Source organism: Cucumis melo, chromosome 11 (genome assembly GCF_025177605.1).
Source record: "Cucumis melo cultivar AY chromosome 11, USDA_Cmelo_AY_1.0, whole genome shotgun sequence".
Lineage (NCBI taxonomy): Eukaryota > Viridiplantae > Streptophyta > Magnoliopsida > Cucurbitales > Cucurbitaceae > Cucumis > Cucumis melo.
The window spans coordinates 10,292,847-10,308,501 of NC_066867.1; the positions used below are offsets into that span (position 1 = coordinate 10,292,847).

The window sequence follows — 15,655 nt, forward strand, 5'->3', positions numbered from 1 at the left end:
AACATAATAATTATATATATATTTCCACGTATACATATAATTATCAAATCTCCAACAAACTTTCCACCCTACGGTTTAATTAAATAACGTCCATAATTATTTAATTAAATTCAACTTCAACAACACTAAAATCCACAACTTTACTTAATCCTCTTAACCTACCATTTAATAAAAACTCAACAAACACCACGTGTCAAAACCTCTAATTAATTAAATATTCATCCAAGAAATATTTAATTAATTTTAATTCCCACTTAAATCAAATAATTCTCATTAAATGGATTCAAAATAACGCCCAATAAATTAAATCTAGATAAACAAAATTAAGATAACTGACTCCAAAATTATCTAAATTTTTGGGGCGTTACAATCTTCCCTCCTTTAACAACTTTCGTCCTCGAAAGTTCTAATCTTTGAACAACTTGGGATACTTGGCTCTCACGTCTTAATTAATAACAAATTCTACCGAATTCCAAAATCTTTAATTAAATATACACACCCATGTATATATATTTAATTAATCCAACACAAAACAACCGAATATATTCCTTAACTTTGAAGTCCACTTAATGTAATACCCATAATAAGTTCCTTAAATTTATTGGGTGTTACACTAAATTTGGATTATGAATCATGGTATGAACCCTAAATCTAAGGTGTTACAATAGAATCACTAACAGAGTTTTAGGTCTCAACTTTGATCTAAAATTCCAAAGGATTTTTACTCGAAAGTAATTTTGAAATGTTTACAAATAGGAAAAATTACCATTTTGAGAGTCACATATTTCTTTTTAAATATATAATTGAATCATAGTTTAAAATTTGTAGAAGATGGAAGTCCTCTCTAGGTTTTCGAGGATGCAAGAAAGCCACCACAAACTCACGACAGTACAAAATTACAAAATTCTTTCTATCCTGAGGCCTCAGCACACAAATTGACACAATTTGGAAGCATAATTTTGAATCTCGTATGAGTACTTTTACTTTTAAACGCACACAAACTAAACTACACCCAATCAACATAGAAAATTAATTAGATGTTCCATGGTGAGGGTGAGAAAGTCTGGGCAACCCTACAAACAAAAGATTTAACCTTTAGAAAAGTATAATCTGTTAACTGAGTTTGTCTTCAGGTTTATCTTATCAGTCTTGTTTGCTTTTGTTTGAGATTAAAAAAAAGGTCTAAAATACAGTTGATGTTGAACTCGAGCTTTGATCAGTCTCAAGCCCCTCCCCTAATGGTTGTAGAGTCCTTTTTTTTTTTTATTATTCTTTTATCACCATTTGTTTTAAGAGTTTTATGGAACTTTCTTCTTTTCCAATCAAGGTCCGTGGTGACTTTACATAATTCTAGTCTCTTGGTTCATTTTCTCTGTTGTAATGGTAATAGCTTTTTCCTCTTTTGGTGGGGGGATCTTCTTTTTCTTTTTATTGTTTTGATGAGAACCAGTCATTCTATGTTTCATTCCTAAAATGAGATTACAAAATGAATCAAGTGTCAGATACAACTTACATCATGCTATGCTGTTTCATTGAGATATAGAGGTGAAGATTGTAAATACAGAAATTAAAAGTGAATCTACACGATGATAGAAAATGTTTCAAAATAGTGAATTTTGACAGATGATTTTCCCCTCCAGATTAACAAGGAAAAGTCGAACTAGTGACATAACAAAAATCGCTATCTTTGAACTTTGAAAATGGTGTGAGACATTTTATAAAGTCAATGATTTTCTATCTCATAACCTTTTCCATGCTCCTTACCCACCAAATCATATATAAATATTTCTAGTGTTCACTGAGAACCATATCTTACAGCAGATGCAAAGCAATACAAGGTTTGAAGAACTTGCCCTATCCCTTAAACCATGCATCTTACCAGAGGAAAGCAAGCTACTACCCATTATAAAAAAATGACTGGTGCTTGATGAAGAAAGTTGAAATTTCAATTGCGTATTTGCAAGGTTAGATGCTGAGAGAAAAAGAAAGGTAGACAAACTTCTCAACTCCTTTCTTCACTTAGCTTCCTCAAGCCGAACACGTACAGATTCGACATTGGTCAATTTATTAATGCTGCAATATCAAATATGAAACCAAATAGGATTTAAGTAGCACATTTTTTATATGGAGGCATAAGTTTTTGCTAAAAGTTTTTCTTTTGTTCATTATATAATGTATGATTTTCCAAAACTTGTAATGTAAGAGTGTAAGAAAGGAAAGCTAACCAAACTAGCACATCACCACCGGATGTCAATTTTGGATAAATCCATTCGGGTGCAAGTTCGAATAACAAATCTAGCTGCTCTTCAATTTCTCCTAAGAGTATAACAAAAGAAATGAGAATCAGCTCCAAACAAGCTAAAACAAATTGGAATCAATTTTAAAATAGTGTATTTATCTTTTTGCTTACTTTTGTCACTGCCAGCGATTATTTCGTTTAATAGCTTCTGCTTTCTAATAACTGTACGCTTGTGGTACAAGAAAAATATAGCATTGAAGAGTTTTGGCAGGTTAGCAATCATTTTCTGTCGTCTCTTAGCTTGTGTTATTGCCGGCATTTGCTCTTCTTTGATCTTTCGTTCTTTCTCTTTAATCTGCAAATCAAGAACCCCAGAAATTCTTAGTATATTGCATTTTTTACTGCAAATGGTAGTATCAGTTAGTATAAATTACGGGAAAGTTGCTTATAAGAGAGGGAATGGTCATACTGATTGTACGAGACTTGAAGATAAAACATCCAGAATGTCATCCTCAAGTGAAACATCTGTCTCATCATTGTTTTTATCTTCCTTTGTAGGAGTGTCAAATACAAGTGATCTCGAACGGGGTGGACGTCTGACCAACTTGTTTGTTGAGAAAGAAGAATCGTCATCCGGAGTCATGGAACTTCGTTTTGGTGGAGGCATTGCAGGTGTGTTAGTCATCAGCTGAGTTGGGGTTGAAAGAAGCTTTCCTGGGGTTGAATCAATGTCATTAGCTTTTGCAGATTGGTCACATTCTACCATCATGGTAACTCTGCCTACTGTATTACTGGGAGTTGTGGGAAGGGCCAATGCCGAACAACGAATTGGAGAAGCATAGTTTTTGTGACAATTTACATTGCAAGTTGAGTTGGAAGGTAGTTTAATGGGGGAGAAAGGCTCTGTTGAAGATGCTACAACAGAAGATTCCATGTCGATATTTGTCTCAACATCAGTATAAGATGAAACTTGGTTAGAAGGCTTTGTAACTTGATCATTATTTGCTATTTCTCTGTCGACAACTTTTTGAGAGAAACGCCGGCTAAAAGATGGTGAAAAATGAGATAACCCTATAAATTCCTTCTGCTTACTCGGGTCAGTTACAGGCATGGTAGACTTAACCATCCGGAAACCTTGATGTTCTTCTGAATGATGGTTAAAAGAAATCCCTTCTATTGAAGGCATTGGTTGCTCAGGGGCCAATTGCTCAATCGACGTCTTGATAGAGGATAGTGAGTTAGATTTTGCGACAAGATCTTGGCTTCGGAAATTGAATGGATTTGGTAGCAAATCTTTTGGAACATCATCAGTCTGAATATAGAAGCATGCATTAGAACATAGAAATTTTAAAGGACGAGGAACAATATAGCCAAAATATAAGAAAAAAAATGACTTCCAAAATGAAACAGAAAAATCAAACCATTTTGGTGGCCATCTTGCAAATGATAACAACAAACTTCTATGACCAGAATGCACAACTCCTTGTTATAACACTAACTTAATTCCTATACTATACAATTCATGAAAAGCAACATTCATCAAGCATCAATGTACTATGTATAAAGACATTCATGTCCACTTGAAAACAGAGCAAATACTAACAATGATATAGGGACCTCAAGTTTTCACATTTCATATAGAAAGAACCAACATTCTAGGACTCATGAGCACAAATACAGGTAAACACTAAATCTACAAATCACATAAGGAAAATGTTGGCATACCTCTGGATAGGAACTAACAAATTCTGAAAGTCGTGCCCGAAACAACTTCCTCAGTTGCATATACTGGTCCTCCTGATTCTCTGGAACACCAAAATTGAAAGATATGTGAAGATCCGGTTTCATGCAGCAGGTCCGCTCATCATAGACCAGAACCTTCTTGAGAACAATTGCTTCACGTAAAATAAACTTGAATTGAGCCAAATGACCATATGTAAACCTCCTGCGCTCATAGCCATCAAAATTTCAGAATCAGAAAACAGAGAAACTCTCCGAGTCATAAAAAAAATCTAAGAAGTGAATGCCACAAAATTAACTAAAACTAGAAGGATTTGGAAACAGTCATCACAATATGGTCAATCTAACTTCTGCCAGGACATCCACAATAGCATTTAAAAGAAACTACAAAATTTACAAACTCCTTCATTGTTACTTAAGCGGCTAGTCAGATAAATTATCCTAAAATACTAAATTAATCTGCAGTACTGTCTCAACATATAAATCGATGAAAAGGAAAAGGCCAATTTGGAAGGCAGAATAAGTACCTATCAGTGAGGGCTTCAATCTTAGGGCAAACGTTAGAGAAGTTGGATGCAACACCTTTAAATCGCAACAACCGCATTGCAGAATCTAAACTATAAAAGAACTTACAAAGCATCTCAAATCTGCAAACACCAGAACAATAACAAAGCTCATTCACCAAACATTCAAAATAGATCTAAAAGGGCAGCCAACCATCAATAACCCACATTTCAAGATGGAGAAACAAAAACACTTACTTCTCAGGAAATTTCTTAGACTTATTATCAACCGACTGACTTTCATTCGACCACAAATCTATCTGTCTTCTAACCGATTTACTCTCTTCAATAGCCAGATGAAGAGGCAACTGACGATTCGATTGAGTGACACTCAGAGCGGCTCTTTTAACCTCTTTGATCGAAAGTGCAACCTTACGGTTCCTAGTTCTGGTAGAGAGCTCCGCCGGCTTCTCCGGCGTCTTGGAGCTCAATGATTGCGGATCCTCAAGTAAAGATTTGGAGTTGGAAGGCAAAGGTTTCTTCGACTTGAAGGGTAAAGTTGATGATGATGATGATGATGATGAAGAAGAAATTTTCTTTGAAGCGTCCGCCATTGCTATGGATTGAAAGAAGGAAAATGAGGGGGAAAATGGAGATTGAGGGGGTGAGTTTATATATGGAATGGATTCTATGAGGAGACGGGGGGGCTCTGTCAGCTTGACACGTTGACTCCCGCCAAAATAAGGCGTTGGTTCCCGCGAAAATTGTTTGGGTGTTGTGGGCTCGTCAAAGGGAGGCGGTGAACCCTGGGATTAACGAAGTTGAATAAATTATTAATCGAAATCAAAATCATTAAAGAATTAGCAAATATGAATCAGTAAAGAATCAGCAAATATGAATCATTAAAGAATTAGCAAATATGAATCATTAAAGAATTAGCAAATATGAATCATTAAAGAATTAGCAAATAGTTTTAGATTTTATATTTCATTTTCCATTTCAAATTTTAAAATCATGCTTCTTTAAATAATAATTCCAAAATCCCCATAATTTTTTTAAAAAAATAATGATAAAATATAGAAAGAAAGAATATAACATATTATAAGTATCTTTTAAAAAATATAACAAAACAACTAAACATTTACACTAAAACAATTTTAAAAGCAAAAAAAGTCCACAGGTCCACAATAAAAAATATCAAAATTATCCCGTCAACAAAGCACATAATATATTTGGTACACATCGTTTAGATTTGGATACATAATCGTTTAATTTTATTACACGAACGATCGTTTAATTAATTAGGTTACACGATCTTTTAGATTTAGCTACACGATCGTTTAAATTTGACTAAATGATTTTTTTTCAAGATTTTTTATACACGATCCTTTAGATTTGGTTATCCTAATCTAACATAGGTAAAAAAAAGAGGAGGAAAAGAAGAAAGACCTTGCACGCAGCGAAAAAAAAATTATATTGGTTACTCAAATCTAAACGACGTAAAAAAACAAAAGAGGAAAAGAAGAAAGACGATGCATGCAGCAAAAAAAATAAGACGATAGAAAAAAATCAATTTTGATTATTCAAATCTAAACGACGTAAAAAAAGAGAGGAAAAGAAGAAATACAACGTACGCAGCGAAAAAAAGAGAAAAAAAGAAGAAAGACGATACAAAGAAATCATATTTGGTTACCCAAATCTAAATGAGGTAAAAAAGAAGAGGAAAAGAAGAAAGATGGAAAGAAATGTAGCGAAAAAAAAAGAGTAAACGAGGAAAAGACCATAAAAAATCAACAGAAGATGAAAGATGAAAGGTCAAATCTGAAATATATTTTAGTAATTTGTTATATTTTTTAAAATTTCACAGAATTATTTTTAGGCTAATAAATAATAATAATAATAATAATATTATGATAAATATTAACTTTGACATTAAATTTCTTATATCACTCTAAACTTTTAATTTCCATTAAATTTACATAAACGTTATAATTTTAACAATGTATATCACTTACTAGTTTTAACAAAAACAAATGTAATATTCTTTGTAAACTTGTTAATTTCAATAAAATAAGATTTTATCCAACCAAATAATAATAATGATATGGAAAATATTTTTGGTATCTAGATTTTGAATTTAGTTTCTATTTAATTTTTATATTTTAAAATCTAATAATTTTGTTCCTATAATTTAAAAATGTTTAATTTTAGTGGTTAAGATAGCAAAATTGTTAATAACTTAATGAAAAGTTGGCTTAGATATTGATTAGATTAATTTTAAACAATAATATATGGATAATGTGAATAGTTGTTAGAAAAACAAAAGTAATAAAGGAAGAAGAATCTAAAGGGACACTTTTTGGAATCCAAAAAAATAATTTTTAATATTTTCCGCTCTCTCTTCTTTCTTCATGTATTCAAGGTTTATACAAAATAAACAACCAAACTAAAACTAAACATTGTTCCAAACAAGGAAGAAGAGATGGCAAGGGGATTCGAATACAACAAGCATTCTTTTCCCCTTAACCTTTCAAAAATGTCAATTTGTAGAGAGTGAAGGTGATAATGGCGAAGGGTTTGTTTTTAACTCTCTCTCTTTTTTTTTTTTTGTCATTTTACGTTAGTGTTAGTAAGAGCAAATGGGGTATTTTAAATCTTAATTTCACCTAAAACTAAACATTGTTCCAAATAAGGAGTGGAGCATTAGCCCACTCCACCCCACTCCACTTCTAGTCCCAAACATTGTATGTACCCATGGACAAAAGATTCCGATTTCAAATCTTCCCCATCCTTGCATTTAATTAAAATAATACCTTACCCAAAAAAAATTGTTTGCGGCTGTATATTGAGACATTGATTTTTTTTTGAAACAGAACGAACAAACTTGTTCTTGTAAAATGACTATGAGTGTGTAGTGATAGTAAAAAAAATCAAGTAGAGGTTTATTGGATGAAAAATTTGTAAAATGAAAATATAATATTATTTTATTCTCAATTGTATTCCCACGTAGATTAATTTTGAGTATGAAAGTCACGTCTTATACTCATTGTTTGATCAATAGGTTTAGGGTCTTAGGGCACTCAAGTTTTGGAATGATGGAGGAGATAGGCAAATGTAGATATGTCTATATCTACACACGTGTGCCACCGCCGTCGGTCAGTTGTGGCGAGAAGAGATAAAATAATATATATATTTTTTTTTACTAAAATATCTTCTGACTTTCCAAAACATTAAAGTGTTTTTTTTTTAATTTATTTTCATTAACTAAAATTGTTTTGATTTTCATTAACTAAAACCGTTTTGGAAATTAATTGTTATTAACATTATTAACGTTTTACAATATTATTACCGTTTGACTCCCACAATTTTCTCCCCTATTACTACTTCTACGTTTTGCTCTCACCATAAATTTGTGCCCGTTGGCCACCCCTCATCTATCACTATATATATCTCAATTCTCTCATTTCATAACATATATATTAGAAAAAAAATCGTTCCTCTCTTCTGTGATATAGTATATGTATTAAACAAAAGTTCTTGAGCAATAGTGTGTCTATCGTTTGAGTGTTTTTTGATTATCAGTTGATTTTCGTGCAAAATAAATTGAAGATGAAAGGTTGTTTTATCCCAGGGACGACCAACTATTATATGTTTTCACAATGAAGAGCAGAGTCGCGAAACGTCTTAGAGAGAGCGTGTTCCGCGACTCAACCGTCTATTAACCTCGTTTCTATGTTGTAGCTTCTGTTTTAGTACTGATCTTCATTACTGTTGCTGTTCTAATTCTTACGTAATAGTTTGCGAAACTGGCCAAGCTGTGAGCTAAAGACCAAAGTGCAACAAAATTTTGTCAATATATTTAATCCACTTTCAAAAGTTCAAAATGTCAATATAAACAAATTAAAATTTGAAGTCTCAATTTAACTAAAATGTTTAAAGAAATATAAATAAAAGGGAAATTTTCATAAATATAACAAACCACTTAAATATTTACGGCCTGTGTAATAAAACCCATGAAGTTAGCCATTTTTTAAATATTCAAGATTTGCACTTTCGTCTTTCTTCTCCTCTTCGTTGCGATTTCTTTCCATCATCTTTCTTCTTTTCCTCTGTTTTTTTTCAAACTATTATTTGGTTGTTCAAGATCGTGTAGATTTGAAAAAAACGTCGTTTAGATTTGGGTAGTCAAATCTGAACGATCGTGTACAAAAATACCCAAGTATAAAGGATTTTGATTAAATAATCTTGAAAAAAATCGTTTAGATTGGGGTACCAAAATCTAAACGATCATGTAAAAAAAATTAAATGGTCGTGTACCAAAATAATTTAAAAAAATCGTTTAGCCAAATTTAAACGATTGTATACCAAAGAATCTTGAAAAATAAACGATCGTGTACCTAAAGAATCTTGAAAAATTCGTTTAGCCAAATCTAAACGATTTTTTTTTAAAAAAAAAATTGGTACACGATCGTTTAGATTTGGCTACTCAAATCTAAACAATTATTGTAACCAAATTAAACGATCGTGTAACTAAATTAAACGATAGAATTGAAAAAATAAATCCTTTAGATTTGACTATCCAAATCTAAACGATCGTGTATCAAACAATAGCCAAATTTAAACGGTCGTGTACCAAATATATTATGCGCGTTGGTTGACAGAGACATTTTTGATATTTCATATTGTGGGCCTGTGTGCTTTTTCTGTTTTCAAAATTGTTTTATACAGTGTAAATATTTTGCTGCTTTGTTAATTTTTAAAAAGACCTATAAATTATTTTTCTTTATTGTCTCGGTTGGATAAATATTTTTCAAAAAATTATAACAAAAAAATTAATAATTATATTTAATAAAGGCAAACTTACATACATATAACAAAATACCAAACTATTTACAGCCCGTGTAACAAAACCCATAAAGTTAACCATTTTTTAATATTCCATGTTTGCCCTTCCATCTTTTTCTCTTAGCTCGCAATGAAATCATCTTCTTTCTTCTTTTTCTCTCATTTTTTCTGCGATTTCTTTCCATAATCTTTCTTATTTTTCAATTCTTTTTTTACGTCCTTAAATCTTTCCATCCTCTTTCTTCTTTTCTGATTTTGCGTCTTTTTTCAATGTCTTTTCTTCTTTTTTTTTATTTTTTTTTTTACATCATTTAATATTTTCTGTCTTTCTTCTTTTCTGATTCTTTTTTACGTCATTTAATCTTTCCATCGTTTTTCTATGCTTTGTAAAGGAGTTAACTAAATTATTTATTATTATAAATTATATGCTTGTATTTGGTTACTTTTTACATGTTTAATGGAATATAATGGAAATACGTATTCATTTTTGATGTTGATGTCAAATTCATAAAAAGGTAAAAATATGGATTGAAATGTAAATATATAGCATAGAAATGTAATATATCAATATAAATTTTATTTTGTAGGATATGGTATTTCAAATATCAAGCAAAGTACTCGTTTAGTATTTGTTTGTTTCAGATCTCCCAAAAAGGGATATTGCAATTTGATATTATCTACATGGGGGATTTCTCCAACGCATCAGGGAAAAATAGAATAGAAAGTTGTATAAATTATTAAAAAATAGAAAGAGTTGATCTACCTAAGAAAATCATTCTCAATTTTCTTCTGCTTTCAGATCAATAACAAAAACTTTAATTTAGCATCATGCATGTATTGAAAAAAAAAAAAGAAAAACACAAATACACAAATAATATAATATTAATTAATATATAAATATATGAAATGATGTAATTTAAGGGGATTTATATGGACAACCGTTAATCAAGGAGGTGAAGCAGGAAGGCTCCCTGAGCTCTGGCTAACTTGTTTGTTATCACTGCTTCTTTTAAGTTTTGGTTTAACTTCTGCTTCTTTTTTATCTACAAAGTTCATGAAGCTAGTTGTACGACTAAGACGTCTCGTCCTTACAGGTTCCATCTCCTCTACTTCTGACTGGGTTTCTGGACTAAATCTTCGGTATTGTGATAGTAATCGAAAGAAGAATACCGATAGAGCAACAAAACAGGCTATCCCACAAATTAGAAACAATCCCCAAAAGCTACTCAGTGATAGCTGGTTTACATCCACTTGGTTCAGGTTCGTCGAACATTCGGTTCGTGATAGCCATTTATCATGGATCTTTTGGAGATCACCATTCTCTGAGAGTTGAAGAATGGCTGTTGATAAATCGACTGCGAGAGGAGAGTCCCTTTGGAATGCCTAAAACAATATCGTTTGGGTAAGTATCTCCTTATTTCCTAAATGAATAACGATAGAACTAAAGTAGCTAGGCATCTTCCAATATGATTACGTTACGTGAGAGTACTAGTTATGGTTATGTGGGTAATTTTTGTGCAGGGGTGTGGGTAACACCATTTCATATGAAAGCAAAGCAAGGAGAATAATTGAATTAATACTTACAAATCCCCATCCGCTTTTCGTGAACTCCTCTCCAACTATCCTGTACATGCAATTGGTTCCAGCCAAAAAAAGCTCAACATAAGGAAGCTCATCAACAATGGCAGCGACACCACCATCTTCCGCTCCATGCCGAAGAGCATCGGCATATTCCTCCTGATCTTTTAGCTTAATGATTCTAGATGCTGCTATACCTAGGTCATCAATCAAGTACTTCAATGCAAATGACCCTTCTTGAACTCCAATGGCATCGGTGCTAGAGATTAAGCTATCAATCCCTTTAATATTTGACGTTAGTTGTTGCACTGTTAAGATCGACGTCAAACTAGCTGTGTAGCTTGAGTTGATAATTAACACGACAAAGAGCCATATTATCAGCACCAACCGTCCGAGGGTGCTTACAGTGTTTTCCTCTACACCAAGAACAGTAAAAGAAAAAGGTGAGGAGTTTCAAGTTGTGTATATATTGTGTGTAATAGGATCAATGAGGTAAATGCGGGTAACTAACTGACTAAAAGAAACTTACTGTGAGAAAAGAACATCGTCGAGAAACTAAACCTGCAAGGATGAAAAAGCATCATTATTTTATGATCGTACAAGAATTTGGTAAGCAGCAAATTAAGCAGGATGATTCCACCCTACAAATTAAGGGCGTTATAATTAAATGGCAAACTAAGAGTCAATTGATTTGCTTAGCATTATTAATTAAATTATTATGGTAGACTTTCTCGGCCTCGAACTAAGAAATTAAACTTGTATCTTATCATTTAAAAGTAAACAATTTAGTTAAGTACTAGATTAGTAATGTGCGGTAATTACACTTAATGATGGATGAATCACAAGAGGTTAGGGTTGAAGCCTGATTTATAGAAATTAAAGTAATTTTCATACTAAGCCCTTTACTAAAATCTAAAATATTATGTGTCGTACGTGAGGAAATCAAAGCCTTCATAATGGTTGAAACAGTACTAACCAAAATATTGTAATTAGTTGTTGCCTTGGTGGACCACGAAACTCTTCATTGGTCCGATGCTCGAGAATCCAAACAACTGCTCCAACAAAAATAAAGAATATTGCAGTGACAGCCCACATTTGAATGGTAAACGGCCTGAGAAAGGCCCATGGACTTGACTTCTCCTCTTTCACAACAGTAACTACAACAAGTCCCGACTCCATAAACGGTTGAGTGAAGTCTACAATCTTCGTCCTATTCGTTACAATCGTAATATCTCCAACAGCTGCATCATATTTCTGAAGATTGGAGAATATATCATCAATATAAGCATTATTCAAACCCATTTGGACCACCAAAGAAAAAGAGAGCTAGAATGAAAAGCAATGTACTCACATTCTGTGAAACTTCATACACTAGATTGCTGTACTCAGGAGTGTCCTTTCCATCTCCATATAATATATATGTGTGAGGAACTGGATAAGGCAACAAGTTTATGGCAGCTTCAAACACGTCTATACAATATCCTTTAACACCTGGAGGGTTCTTGTCTTTAGACACAAAGGCTTTGTAACTCACTCGGTTAGGTACTACAATTTGTAATGGTTTCCCACTGTGTGGAAATACCCATCCTCGAGGAGTGGTCGATGTTTCACCCGGCCATATGACACTGTAGAGATGGTTATTTGGGGAAGCATTAAGAGGCTTGGCATACAAGTTTTCTGGTGCTATAGTTGATAGACCAGAATAATTTGACCAGTACCCAATTCTACGTATACCAGTTCCTCCAATGTTCAAGATATCATAAGCTGGATGAATCAAATGTTTACCATCATCACCAAATTGAATTTGACCACTTACCCCTGTGAAGTTGGTTCTCTTAATTGTCTGTAGAAGTTGTTCGCCACCGTTAAACACTTTGAATGATTTTAATTGAAACATGCTCCCATTGTTTTCACGCAACTTTGGGTCGTTGGAAAATGATATATTTCCACCTTCTTTTAAAAACGTGTCGAGAGCACGGGCTACTAACCAAACAGAGTCATATGCATGGAGTGCATAAGAGTTGAAGTTTGGGCTCTTTTTGTATTTTAGATTCCTCCACTTGGAGATAAAATTTTTCTTCAGATTGCCATCGGGGGTGTGGTGGCGAAAAGCAACAACACCTTGCAGCTGATTCATTACATCAGGACTATTTGTTTCAAACGAATCAAGAAAAGAAGGAAGCCAATCTGTTGCGATCCAAACATAGCCACTACCCATCATTTGAAGTTTCTTAGCTATTGAAAATACTGATAAACCTGTGTCGGGATTGACGTGAACAACGTAAACCCGAGATTCCATCATGTTCACGGAAACCAACAAGTCACTTATTGTGCTAATGGAGGATCCAGAAGGGAAGGCAGCCTTATAAGAGATCTTGGCTCGCTTCTTCGCCAAGGCATCGCTCAATGCCGATATCCCGCTCCTGCCATTATCATCATCTACAAAAATGGCAACCACCTCTTTCCATCCAAACTTGTCAACCATATCAGCAATTGCATTCATCTGAAAGTAATCACTCTGTGTGGTTCGAACGAAATATTGGTATTGTTGAGCAGACAAAGCAGGATCTGTAGCTCCAAATGATAGAAGTGGAATATGGAGTTCATTAATAACATGGGAAATGACGTGAGCGATGCCTGAAGATTGTGGTCCAATAGCAGCAACCACTTCATCTTCCATCAACTGCAAGGCTAGATACATGCTCATGGAATCAATTGTTACCCTTTTATGAAAAAAAAAATTCAATATAGGATTCATCTTTCAAGTAAAAAAGGTTGAATTTTTAGTCAAATTTAAAAAACAACAGGAAACTTTATTAAAAACTACTTTTCTTAGTTTTCAAAACTTGACTTAATTTCTTAAAGTATTAGTAGAAAATATGTAACAAAATTGAAGATATGTTTGTAGGCTTATAAAAAAATGGTTACTAAACCGGCTAAACTACTACATTATACAAGCCTCTTCTTTTTAACTTCATTCCTAACATCTTTTTTCAGTTTAAATGAAAGACCAAACTTTCATGGAGCAAAAGGTATGAATGAATACAAAAGAAAAAAACAAAGAAACCAACAATGTCCCAAAACTCATGCACAAATCTCTCTTAACATCCCCAAAAATCTAGATTAATAGAACAATGAAATGATGAAACATAATGGTTGATATGCCTGGCAATGCAAGTAAATGAAACTAACTCCAGAGTAATAGAAAGAGAATCAAAGTGGAAATTAGACAATGCACCTTACTTAACAATCCCAAATAATGTAGTAAAAAGGAGCATAACATATATATATATATATATATATATATATTGAATGTTCTCTTCTAAGTTTGGGCAGTACCTTCCATAGTTCCAAAAAATCCGCTGCAGTTTGTGTCATGTAGGATCAAGTTCAGCTTCGTTCCGGGAAGAATGTGGTTATCGGCATTGACGTCGTCCACAGCAGCTAAAATCGCAGGCTGTGCAGACCGTCCAATAACCGAATCGAAAGTGAAGAGAACTCCAACATTCAACACCTTTGGATTTGAAGAAGTGGTAATGTTTTTAGGGACACCAATGACTCCCAAAGGCATCCAAATCCCAAACAACAATGCAAATAGCATCACTCTTGTTTTGACTAAGTGGCCACTCCTCCTAATCCAAAACACCTTCATTCCTTTGCTTAAATACTTCAACAAAATTTACCTTTCATCACACCATAAATCCGAAGCCTAGCTCCTGTATAAAAAAAAAAAAAAAAAAAAAAAAGAAGACAAGAAACAAAAAATACTCAATATACTCACTTGAGGTATGTGATCATGTCAACTTTCATCAAATACTTGATTAATATTCAATAGCACCAAAGATTCTTAGCATTCCGCCCAACAAAAACCCCATTTCCAATGTACTGTAAAACCCCATAGTCCAATCTAGAAATCATCATAAAAAGAATAAAAAAGATGGGATTAAAATATACAATCAAGTTGAAGAAAATCACGGGCGCATAAATTGATTATAAACAAACTTAGACACAAAAGTTGAGTTGGAGAAAAAAGAGATTATTTGTCAAATTACCTCAAGGCCCAACTTCACAAAATATCAAGCTGATCACTTTAGAAGGAATGTTTTGGAGTTCACAAAAGAGCTCAAAAATGGAGAAATTAAAATACAAGCTCAACTTGATCTTGTTCTTATATATATACTCTTCACTCTTTGCCAATATAAACAAAATTCATAAGCTATCACAACAGTGTTGCCATCTCAAGAAAAGAATCATTCTCACGGCCTCACTTTTTACTCATTTTTTCTTATGAATTGGATATGTGTATATATATAACTATAATAAACAATTATGATATAAGAAATGTTAATAATATAAAAATTGGGTCAATGACAGCCTTAATCACATTTCTAAATTATTATTATTTTTTTATAAAGCCTTAATCCTGTTTATAAGTGTAACTAATGGCTTAGTGGGGTGCACTCCCTTAAAGTGTCATACAAGTGGGGTGTTTTATATTAACTTACTTTTATTTAAAAAAATTGTTTAGTATCTAATAATGTCAATCCAACTTAAATTAAGTGGACAAAACATCAATAACTATAGTTATAATTCCTTCCATGTGCGTTATATTTTAAGATACTCATCACTAGTTTACATTTTAAATACCATAAAACGACAATAATGCGTAGGATTGAGATATGTTGACAAGTCTTCTCAACTTTTTATTTAGATTGAGCTTTGAATTGTTTAATGATTGCAATTATTTTTG

General features: G+C 32.9%; 2 protein-coding genes across 2 annotated transcripts; both read right to left on the reverse strand.

Annotated features, from left to right (window-relative positions):
* Positions 1 to 1,587: 1,587 nt before the first annotated feature.
* On the reverse strand, positions 1,588 to 5,249 carry LOC103495953 (CDT1-like protein b). The gene is made up of 7 exons (XM_008457639.3): positions 4,741 to 5,249; positions 4,507 to 4,626; positions 3,965 to 4,184; positions 2,709 to 3,551; positions 2,411 to 2,594; positions 2,226 to 2,316; positions 1,588 to 2,073 (listed from the first exon to the last, which is right to left on the reverse strand). The coding sequence occupies exons 1-7, from the start codon at positions 5,094 to 5,096 to the stop codon at positions 2,016 to 2,018; spliced, it is 1,872 nt and encodes a 623-aa protein (XP_008455861.2). The 5' UTR covers positions 5,097 to 5,249; the 3' UTR covers positions 1,588 to 2,015.
* A 4,942-nt stretch (positions 5,250 to 10,191) lies between these two features.
* LOC103495954 (glutamate receptor 3.4-like) lies at positions 10,192 to 15,132 on the reverse strand. Its single transcript, XM_051079159.1, has 7 exons — positions 14,958 to 15,132; positions 14,245 to 14,621; positions 12,257 to 13,596; positions 11,882 to 12,159; positions 11,435 to 11,466; positions 10,912 to 11,321; positions 10,192 to 10,710 (listed from the first exon to the last, which is right to left on the reverse strand). The coding sequence occupies exons 2-7, from the start codon at positions 14,555 to 14,557 to the stop codon at positions 10,273 to 10,275; spliced, it is 2,811 nt and encodes a 936-aa protein (XP_050935116.1). The 5' UTR covers positions 14,558 to 14,621; positions 14,958 to 15,132; the 3' UTR covers positions 10,192 to 10,272.
* Positions 15,133 to 15,655: the final 523 nt, after the last annotated feature.